Genomic DNA, 11,907 nt, shown 5'->3' with positions numbered 1-11,907 from the left:
GTCCGATGATACAGATGTGAATTTCCTGCAGGCATAACAAAATGCGGAGTCCTTTTCCACCGAGTATCCTACGCAAGCCAGTCCCCTGTTTTTTTTTTTTAACCAAACATTTTGACTGGATATTTCCTCAACACAACCTGTTTGGGTTTGTCCGTCACACCCCCTGATTCAACAGTTAGTTGTGGCCCAAATGCTGCCCCAGTCGCAGTTGCACTTGACCTGCAGGTCCTGCCAGGCGCAGGGTTTTGCTCCATGGAGCTACTAGCATCAGGCTCAGACTGTCGTCCAGGGTCTCCTTCTCCAACGACAACATCAGGAGGCGTCGGTGTCGTATCCAATTTGGCAGAGGAGAATGTTGGTGGGCTTTTCAACCACTTACGGATATCCGTGACTAACTGAAGCGAGTAAGCCGGCAAAAACTCATCCAGCTTTCAAAAATGTGCGCTAACTGTTGAGCGGCTACACTGACGTAGGCTACGTCACGTCGTAGCCTAACTTTCTTTTTAGTAAGGCCGTGATAGGCTGTTGCAGTGTAGATTCCCATCAATCAAACAAAAATCACACCATTATTTATATTTTTTATGTTTTAATGATAAAGAATGCAACATTAATGCAACACAAAATTAGCAACTATGATAATATAAAATAAAAGTAATTTTTTAGAAGAGAGAGAGGGGCACAAGCATTTTGGGGGGCGGGCCCGGACCCCTATGGCCCGCCCATAGCGACGGGTGTGCTCATTAGCTTACCATATTGCTAGCTAACATGAGGGCATGCTATTATAAAAAAAAAAACAATCGGAGTGACATGAGAGTATGGTAAGATGTTTATATTGCACTTAGCTTGTAGGATGTTTATATTGCACTCAGCTTGTAAGATGTTTATATTGCACTTAGCTCAGAATGTGTGAATTTAGTGTTTTACTGAATTATCGCTAAGCATTCAGCTACGTACTGTGTTATAAATGTGGTTCCCTGACGTAAAATGACGAATGGGGAAATAATGCATTTATTGTTGTTCAATAGTTTAAAAGCATACAGTTCATTATATGTTATGATTTAAAAAATGCATTAATCCTGTTAAGGAACATAATTTATTTACGAAAAGAAATGCTATTGTTAATTTTGTACCATGTTTTGACTTTGCCTGTGCAAACTATGGTCTCTAGTCAAACAGACTTGTATGGAGCATAGTCGTAATGTGATTTGAACAGTTCTCTTATAACCGTAGCTAATAAGTTTAAATGTGTAACTGGTTTATTGAGAAAAAAAAGTAAATAAGGTACCATATATGGAAAAAGACAGAAAGAATTATAACTGTGTTTTTTATCTGTTCTGTACTGCTACGTACAGATTGGTTTTTATTCTGGATTTAGTTTGGTTCTAAACCACACCGAGTACGATGGCGAGCCTGTCCCAGTGAGTGATATTCCACAGAAGGAACGTTGGACGCAGTGTGGCCAGCTGTGTCGGATTCGCTTCTGCGGAGTGACTGAACTGATTCTATCCAGATCTCGGATATTGGATTCCATGGATTCCAGATAAGGAAACTTGAAGGTTTTTGGTTTAATACCCAGGTAGAGTGAATTTTATTTTGCCAAGGACTATTTATTTTGTTTTCGTAATTTTTTTTAAATGAAAGAGCTCTATTTTATTTTGGGGTATTTTCTAATGTAAGGTAAAATTCTGTGAATAGTGTGTTACACTGTGATTGTGTAATAAACCTGCCAGCTGTTCTGTTTTAAAAAAGTAAAGTCTCCTTGTGAGTCTTGTCAATTACTGCTCAGAGCCTAGGTAATAGATATATAGCTATCATTCTAATTCCAGTTAGAGGTGCTACACATTAATATCACAATTAGGTATTTATCATGAGAGATTATAGAGTTTTAAATCTGGTCAAAATGACCGCTCACGGCAGTTCTAGTAGTTATGGAATCCCGGCACTTCTAGTGTTAAAGAATTTCTTCAACATATATTGCACATACATACTTTCAATGGCATTCATACACATCACATTATGAATTAACATAAATGTGCAAGCTATAGCTGCAGAACATTAGCTGTAGATAAAAATACAGGCTGTACTGATGAGAATCGTCCATCAGGCCTTTGATGCCATGTTTAAAACGTTCTGGCTGATGTTGTACAGTGGTAGGCTATGCTTACATCTGGGCATTGCAAACACAAACAACTAAAGTTAAAAAGAAAATAAGACTCCCTCAGCATTGGCCACCTCCTCCATCCCTGTTATTTGAAAGAGAGGAAGTTTCCTCTTTGCTAATGCTGACCACCCAGTGTACACTTGATCATCAGTCAGGACCACAGTGCTGACAAAACACTTAAAGCGATTTTAACTGAACACAAATAAAGCATCACTACAAATGTGTATATCTAACGAACAAATATTTGAATACTCGGGTTCAGTGGTAGGCCTATGAGCAAATGGAAGAGTTTCAAAATGTTGCATTCTGTCCAATTTCTCAAGTTATCTTGGATCTAAATTCTTAAGCCCTTAGATATATATATGAAGCACAACGGTTATCAACTCGATAAATCGACCCAGGGTTTTCACAATCTAGCCATGACACGTTCACAGAAAAAGCGTTGTTTGCAGCATATGACCAATGTCCTAAAGTTCTCTTGTAGCGTAGGTATACAAACTTGCACTCTCTTGTGTTCAAACATGCTGTTAATTATTACAATAATAGAAAGGGCCACAAAACTGTTGAAAACTTGACAAAACACATAGTGCCAGCCAGGACTGCTGACGCCCCCTTTGTCCCTGAGGGAGAGTGTTGAAGAGACACTACACTGGTTTTAACAGCTGATTCTATTCCCACAAGAAGAGAAGAGAAAAAAGAGAGCTCCCATTGCCTTTACTGTCATCTTTTTTTATGGTTTCAGTTGTGCTTCTTGTGATGGCCGAATGTTCACGCTGATATCATGTTGGTTTTTCATAACTGTCACTGCCAATGTGACGGTCCTCTATGTGACAGTCTCAATACTCAATAGTACTCAATAGTATGTGGAGCTGCATCTGCACATGGGGAAACCGGACTGAATCAGGATAGATAGGCACGTTGACATCGTGGACAGAGACAGGGGCGGACTGGGACAAAAATTCAGCCCTGGCACTGTAGCCACACCAGCCCACATTATCACGCCCATGCAGCCCCACCCACGGATACGTCCATCCATCCATCCATCCATCCATCTTCATCCGCTTATCTGGTGTCGGGTCGCGGGGGGAGCAGCTCCAGCAGGGGACCCCAAACTTCCCTTTCCCGAGCCACATTAACCAGCTCCGACTGGGGGATCCCGAGACGTTCCCAGGCCAGGTTGGAGATATAATCCCTCCACCTAGTCCTGGGTCTTCCCCGAGGCCTCCTCCCAGCTGGACGTGCCTGGAACACCTCCCTAGGGAGGCGCCCAGGGGGCATCCTTAACAGATGCCCGAACCACCTCAACTGGCTCCTTTTGACGCAAAGGAGCAGCGGCTCTACTCCAGCTCCTCACGGATGACTGAGCTTCTCACCCTATCTCTAAGGGAGACGCCAGCCACCCTCCTGAGGAAACACATTTCGGCCGCTTGTACCCTGGATCTCGTTCTTTCGGTCATGACCCAGCCTTCATGGCCATAGGTGAGGGTAGGAACAAAAACTGACCGGTAGATAGAGAGCTTTGCCTTCTGGCTCAACTCTCTTTTCGTCACAACGTGGCGATAAATTGAATGTAATACTGCACCCGCTGCGCCGATTCTCCGACCAATCTCCCACTCCATTGTCCCCTCACTCGCGAACAAAACCCCAAGGTACTTGAACTCTTTCACTTGGGGTAAGGACTCATTCCCTACCTGGAGAAGGCATTCCATCGGTTTCCTGCTGAGAACCATGGCCTCTGATTTAGAGGTGCTGATCCTCATCCCAACTGCTTCACTCTCGGCTGCAAACCGATCCAGTGAGTGCTGAAGGTCACAGGCCGATGATGCCATCAGGACCACATCATCTGCAAAGAGCAGCGATGAGATCCCTAGCCCACCGAACTGCAACCCCTCCCCACTCCGACTACGCCTTGATATCCTGTCCATAAATGTTACAAACAGGATTGGTGACAAAGCGCAGCCCTGGCAGAGGCCAACCCTCACCTGAAACAAGTCTGACTTACTGCCGAGAACCCGGACACAGCTCTCACTTTGGTCGTACAGAGATTGGATGGCCCTGAGAAGAGACCCCCTCATCCCATACTCCCGCAGCACCTCCCACAATATCTCCCGGGGGACCCGGTCATACGCCTTTTCCAGATCCACAAAACACATGGGCATACTCCCAGGCTCCCTCCAGGATCCTTGCGAGAGTAAAGATCTGGTCCGTTGTTCCACGACCAGGACGGAATCCGCATTGTTCCTCTTCAATCTGAGGTTCGACTATCGGCCGAACCCTCCTTTCCAGCACCTTGGAGTAGACTTTCCCAGGGAGGCTGAGAATACCCCTGTAATTGGCACACACCCTCAGGTCCCCCTTTTTAAAAAGGGGAACCACCACCACGGTCTGCCACTCCTTTGGCACTGTCCCAGACTTCCACGCAATGTTGAAGAGGCATGTCAACCAGGACAGCCCCTCCACACCCAGAGCCTTGAGCATTTCTGGACGGATCTCATCAATCCCTGGGGCTTTGCCACTGTGGAGTTGCTTGACTACATCAGTGACCTCCGCCCGGGAAATCGACAACGATCCCCCATCATCCTCCAGCTCTGCCTCTAACATAGAGGGCGTATTAGCCAGATTCAGGAGTTCCTCAAAGTGCTCCTTCCACCACCCTATTACCTTCTCAGTTGAGGTCAACAGTGTCCCATCCTTACTGTACACAGCTTGGATGGTTCCCCGCTTCCCCCTCCTGAGATGGCGAACAGTTTTCCAGAAGCACTTTGGTGCCGCCCGAAAGTCCTTCTCCATGTCTTCTCCAAACTTCTCCCACACCCGCTGCTTTGCCTCTTTCACGGCAGAGGCTGCAGCCCTTCGGTACCCTGCAACCGCCTCCGGAGTCCTCCGGGATAACATATCCCGGAAAGACTCCTTCTTCAGTCGGACGGCTTCCCTGACCACCGGTGTCCACCACGGTGTTCGTGGGTTACCGCCCCTTGAGGCACCTAAGACCACAGCTCCTCGCCGCAGCTTCAGCAATGGAAACTTTGAACATTATCCACTCGGGTTCAATGCCCCCAGCCTCCACAGGGATGCACGAAAAGCTCCGCCGGAGGTGTGAGTTGAAAGTCTGTCTGGCAGGGGCCTCCTCCAGACGTTCCCAATTTACCCGCACTACCCGTTTGGGCTTACCAGGTCTGTCCAGAGTCTTCCCCCATCCCTTGACCCATCTCACCACCAGTTGGGGATCGGTTGACAGCTCCGCCCCTCTCTTCACCACAGTGTCCAAAACATACGGCCTCAGATCAGATGAAACGATTATAAAATCGATCATTGACCTTTGGCCTAGGGTGCTCTGGTACCACGTACACTTATGAGCATCCCTATGTTTGAACATGCTGTTGGTTATAGACAATCCATGACTAGCACAGAAGTCTAACAAAAAACAACCACTCTGGTTTAGATCAGGGAGGTTGTTCCTCCCAATCACGCCTCTCCATGTGTCTCCATCATTGCCCACATGCGCGTTGAAGTCCCCGAGCAGAACAATGGAGTCCCCCACTGGAGCCCCATGCAGAACTCCACTCAAGGTCTCCAAGAAGGCCGAATACTCCGATCTCTTGTTTGGTGCATATGCACAAACAACAGTCAGAGTTTTCCCCCCCACAACCCGCAGGAGTAGGGAGGCGACCCTCTCGTCCACCGGGGTAAACTCCAACATAGCGGTGCTCAGCCGGGGGCTTGTGAATATTCCCACACCCGCCCGGCGCCTCACACCCTGGGCAACTCCGGAGAAGAAAAGAGTCCAACCCCTATCCAGGAGGATGGTTCCAGAACCAAGACTGTGCGTAGAGGTAAACCCTACCAGATCTAACCGGTAGCGCTCCACCTCCCGCACCAGTTCCGGCTCCTTCCCCCACAGAGAGGTGACGTTTCACGTCCCCAGAGCCAGCGTCTGCTGCCCGGGTCTGGTCCGTCGAGGCCACTGACCTTCACTGGTTCCTCCCACAGGTGGTGGGCCCATGGGATGGAGAGGGAGTTGCCACGTAGCTTTTTCGGGCTGTGCCCGACCGGGCTCCGTGGCAAACCCGGCCACCAGGCGCTCGCCGACGAGCCCGCCATCTGGGCCTGGCTCCAGACGGGGGCCCCGGGCTTCCTCCAGGCACGGTCACTCCATCTCTACCTCGTTTATTCATTGGGTTTTTGAACCATTCTTTGTCTGGCCCCTCACCTGAGACCACTTTGCCTTGGGAGACCCTACCAGGAGCACAAAGCTCCAGACAACACAGCCGTCAAGTTCACAGAGATACACAAACCTCTCCACCACGATAAGGTGATGGTTCACGGAGAGGTGCATTCACTAATTTATTGTGTACAGATGGTGAAATAATACAAGCAGTACCTTATGTAACTGCTTTTTTAAATATTTAATGTAACTGGCAAACAATGCTTACTAGATGCTTACTTTTAAAGAGCACGTTTATAACAAATTTACACTACTACCAATTTATGCCGTTGGTATGCTGTTACTGTCATTCTCTACAGTATGTTGTCCTTTGTTGTCACTGTCTGTTTTCTTTGATTGTCCGTGTTTCTCTCTGTTTCACACTGTACGTATTGTCCGTCTGGTTCTCCACCTTTCCATCTTTTTTAACTCTCTAACTCTGCAATTTAAAAATGTTTTTATGGCTATCTGTGATTATACTTCAGGGTTTTTCCTTGCTCAGAATTGGCCTTTGGGGGAACACATAAAGCAGGTGTGGGGGACCTCCCCCAGGGAATTTTGAGATTAAAAGACTTCACTTCCTGCATTCTGATACATTTTTAGGCACCAATTTATGGTAAAAATGTCTATATTTATGGCAAGGAAATCACAAAATTCTGGTGGTAGGTAACAATTCAAAATACAAAATATAATGGAATATTATTATATGCAGTAGTCCAGTAAGGGGGCTACCACATCTGGGACATGGGCCGGATACGACAACACACAGCATGAACAGGGGTTTATGGTAACTTTTTTCCCCAAAGAGCACATTTTGCTCCTAAGTTGAAAAATGTAGGATTGACTTACAGAGACTAATTGCAGAGTTTAACCTACATAGTGTAAAACTAAACACTACGTGCATGGGGCACAGCAGAAAGATGGAGCAGAACGACGCTGCTTGTTCAGGGTTTTTATGTGTAGGCCTATTCCTATAGGCCTACACCCATCAGGCGTTAAAACCAACTGTACGAAAGACTACTATTTGACGCTACATCGAGACGTTTTTAACCGGTAATGAAACTGCCGCGCAGACAAACAGCAGGCGGAGCTCCGGAGAAGCTCTGCGCCCGTCAGCAGCGGCTTCTCGCTGCGCAGCCGGTCCCCCAGAGCAGCATAATCACCTCAGGTGACGTGCTTTGATTTTGTGAAAGTCCCAATTTGAGTAACCTCTGATTGGGTCCGTCAACTTTATTATTATTTATTTGTATATTTAAAAACCAAATCTGACCGGCCCACATAAAAAGAAAAAAAAAATGCGGACGTAAACATAAACAGCCCTACACACAATGCCCAGTAAGTAAGTAAGTCAGACGGAGGAATAGCATTAGAAGCTACATTTAGCATTCAGCACTGAGCCTAAGATGAATGACTCACTCAACGCCAAACAGCATTCATTTCTTAATTACATCACAACAAACATACAGTAAAATAAAACATTGTGTGGTGGGCTTTAAAGTATTTTGGCTAATATTATCTCTGTAGCGTTTAACATGCGATTTACCCATAGACAGTAATTTTAGCGCTGCGGCGCAATGGGAAAGTGAGTGACGCCAGCAGATGGCGGTGTCCCCATTTATGCAGGAATTTAACAAAACCTATATACAACCCGTTACACCAATATTACATATGGTTATCACTCCCATTTTATGTACAGATGACAGATATTATAACTGAAGTGCAACAAGCACATAGCCTACATTTAAAATATTAAATGTTTAGCCCTACGCTGACAGATTAATTACCTTGTTGCTATCCTGTACAGCTCCACCTGCTTTTATTCTTTGCACCCACCTTTTCTGCTTGAAAAGCATGACGAATCATGGAAAGAAGCATTATTTGCATATACATATACATTTCATAAGAAGAAATAGTTTATTCAGCTATAATACAGTCAGCATGGAGTGCTGCTCTGTTGTGTAGAAGTTGTCCCTCTTGTGCTCTTCAGTTTGGAGATCCTATAGTTTAAATGGTTGAAGGAATCTGAGGCACTCAAGTGGTTAAGATGTCTTCAATATCTTATTGACGTGTCATGCCTTGGCATGTTTGAATGATCATATTTTAGTTTTATTGTTGACCTATTTTCAACGGTCAGCACATTTCTTCTCTAGGCCCTACTGTGTTGTAACTCATGACCAGTGTGTGACATTATCAGTTCACAAATGTTTATTTACTGGAAAATGTGTCTACTTTGGCCCTAGTAATCGTTAAGAGCTGTTTGCATGACAAAAGCAAACATACCACGCTGGGTAAAGGGCAATGTTGCAGAACATAACCTACTGTAACACTGACACGTTCAATTGATTTAAAATAGTTAGCTACAGGAATATGGCTATATTTTTCTATTTTAAAACATAAAAAAATCGGAGGGGATGTTTTCATGCAGCCAGGTCTCTGTAATCACCACAATAATCTGTGTGATGGTTGGTAATCCACAGTCATGTCATCCAGCTTGCTGACAAGAGTGGCCATTGGCGAGAGACGCTGGGTACAGCAGGTGCATGTTGGGCACTTCTTATGTTAAGAGTCCACTGTGGCGTTTTTTTGACAGCAGGGATCGCCCCACTTCCCAGGATTGGATGCTTGTTGTGCCTGCCACTAGCAGTTATTAATGTATCTTCAATGACCACTGACAAGCAAAGATAACAGCTACACACTCAGACTACCACAATGGCTGCACCTGATTGGACGAATGCTTCATGTGGGGCTGTCTTCTTCCAGGCAACGTGGTGGCTCAGCGGTTAGCACTTCTGCCTCACAGCAAGAAGCTTTTGGGTTCGAACCCAGGTCGCCTCAGGCCTTTTGGTGTGAAGTTTGCATGTTCTCTCTGTGTTTGCGTGGGTTTTTCTCTGGGTGCTCCGGTTTCTTCCCACCATAAAGACATGCATGCTAGGACTACAGTTGAAAATTAGCCAACTGGCTAACACTGGTGCATTTACAGAAATGTGCATTGTCCTAATCAAATAAATACATTTCAAAACAGACCAACAGGCTTATTTTACGAAAATAGTTCACCGATGTGTTTTATGCAAAAAATAGGCTATGCAGTTGCTGAATCTGTCCTTATTTTAGATCGACAATGGTCAGTTTAAAAATTGTTCGTGTTTTCCAGAGGCGTTGCGTTGCCCTGATTTGCATGAAGTAGCCTGGACCACAACTATGCAAATGAGGAGCGGTTAGCTCGATGCCCTGCATCTCGAAGTCGCTGTGACGCTACCTGAATGCTTTGCCTGGCTTTTTGACTCTTACCAGTGGTCACGTACCGTTAGCCTAGCCAGGGAGGCTTGTTTGCCTCACATTTGCTTCCCTCGCATTGCTGCCTGTGCCTCCTCTCAAAACAATCTATATTTTTGGCCTTAAATTCTCAGTAGCTTAAGTATTGTATTCTAGGTCTTAAATAATTTTAAACAGGTCTTAATTTTATTACATCCATGCAACGCTACCTTTAATGCTCTATTTTTTTATTCCGTGGTGTCTAGTCCAAATATTTTTGCTGTGAGACCAACATGCAACTTGTATTGCAGCCAATCAGCTTTCGTGTTATTGGCGCGAGTCTCTTTCAGATTGTACCACAGAAATAAAACAGATTTTATTCATCAGCTATGGGGAAGTTCAAGTTTAACGCTACTTGGCTTGAAAAATCTGAATTTACAGCATAGTTGATGTTGTGATAAAGGTCTTAAATATCGTTCAAAATAGTCTTAAAAAGTCTTAAATTTGAGTCGGTGAAACTCTGGCCAGGCTGTTGTCTCCGCGTGCTCCACTGAGCGAGTAATCTTGCCAGGATGGAGCTAGATGACTGGAACGCAGAATCTCAGTTACATTTTTGAGGACGTTGCATGGTTTTTTGTGTGCCAAACTATTTGAAACTTGAACAATATCAAAATGTGCACAAAGTAAATCATACAGTTCTTGCACAAGGTCAAATGCTGCCCCTATTTATTTTTTTGGAGCATGTGGCAAGGAACTACACATTGCACCTTTTTTAAATTTACATATTCTAAAATTATATAAAGTACAACAGACTGATTCAGTAAAAAACATATCTTTTCATGTTTACATTGTTATAGTTGGAATTAAACTTCCTGGACTTCAAACATTGCCACAACAGTAAGTCTATAAATGATTGAATGGGCTACCTTAAAATCAAACAGAGGAGATGTGGGGGTAGGTTTGTGGGGGTGGGTTTTTCTATCAGAGACTATTAAACAGATTCTGACTCAGGATCATCTCATTCAGTCATGGGTCGTCCTGGGATTCAGATGTGGACATGGAAACTGTGTGTCTTCTTGAGCTGGATGTGCGTGGGCCAAGCGGTGGCAGGACCGTAAGTTACCTCTACAGTTAAAAAATAATAGCCTGTGGTTGAATGAATTGATCATGGGTAAGGATTTTATGCTGCATAATCTTCTGGGTTGGGGTTATTTCCATGTCAGATCCAGTGAGATATGTACTGTATGTGTGTCTGTGGCTGTAGGCAGTACATGGTAGCCATTCCTGCAATTCTTGAATCTGGAGCCGAGACCAAATTCTGTACGAGTCTCCTGCAGCCCAGCGAGACTCTGGAAATTAGCGTCACTCTGATGTCCCAAGAGGCGAATACAATCCTTCTGAAGAAGACGTCCAGTGAAGAATTTCATACCTGCACTGAATTTAAGGTCCGCAGCTTTCCGGATTTGTTCATTTCCACAAAATGTGTTAAAATTTTTTTGTTGGAAAACATTGATGGGATTTCATAACACATACAGACACAAACAGATTTGTAACAGAAAGCACACAATATAAATAAATAAATTGTGTAAATTGACCACTGCTGTTGTAATACATTTGTGATTTAAGGATTTTAACAATTCAAGTTACAACAGATCAAGTTAAATATTCATAAATCATTTTTTAATGGGATGTAATGGCTCTCTCGTTGTCTATAAAATATCTTTCTGTCACAGGTTCCTTTAGTGCAGGATGAAGTGGTGCAGAACTTTGAGGTGGAGGTACGAGGCGACACTTTCTACTCTAAAGAAGTCCGAAAAGTTAAGATCAAAGTCTATCGACCCATGACATTCATCCAAACAGATAAACCAATCTACCTCCCAGGACAAACAGGTAATTTTGAGCTGATGGGTTTTTACTTGATATATGTTGGTTACTTTATATTTGCTTTTTTAATCTATGTTTGCTTGGTTACTTATGTAGATTACTTGACTTTTGTACATTTGTAATGGCTTATAATACTAATTGAGATGAGATTCCTTCCATAAGCCTCTAGGTTTTATTTGCTGCACCAGTTAAGAGCACAGACATCCCCACATTCTGTTTATCATATTAGTAATGTCCCACATTTTACAATATTTATAATATTTATTTATAATATTAAAGAGAGTAACTGTGTGAGCTATCTTATCTCAAAGTTAATGCTTTTCCTTATCAGCAGTTTCCGTGCAAAACTATCCTATTGAAATCCAAGGCTGTGTCCAGATTCCTAAATGTTAATACTAATTATGCA

At 44.2% G+C, this 11,907-nt stretch overlaps 1 protein-coding gene across 1 annotated transcript in view; it reads left to right on the top strand.

Annotated features, from left to right (window-relative positions):
- Positions 1-10,629: 10,629 nt before the first annotated feature.
- Positions 10,630-11,907, top strand: part of LOC114552535 (alpha-2-macroglobulin-like) — a 28,860-nt gene continuing 27,582 nt past the window's right edge. Inside the window, 3 exon segments of the mRNA XM_028573413.1 lie at positions 10,630-10,731; positions 10,882-11,062; positions 11,351-11,507. Coding sequence (XP_028429214.1) covers positions 10,646-10,731; positions 10,882-11,062; positions 11,351-11,507 — 424 coding nt within the window. The 5' untranslated portion in view covers positions 10,630-10,645.

Source organism: Perca flavescens, chromosome 3, assembly GCF_004354835.1.
Source record: "Perca flavescens isolate YP-PL-M2 chromosome 3, PFLA_1.0, whole genome shotgun sequence".
NCBI lineage: Eukaryota > Metazoa > Chordata > Actinopteri > Perciformes > Percidae > Perca > Perca flavescens.
Note: the sequence above shows the minus strand (reverse complement) of the source record. Positions and strands in the feature narration are given on the sequence as shown.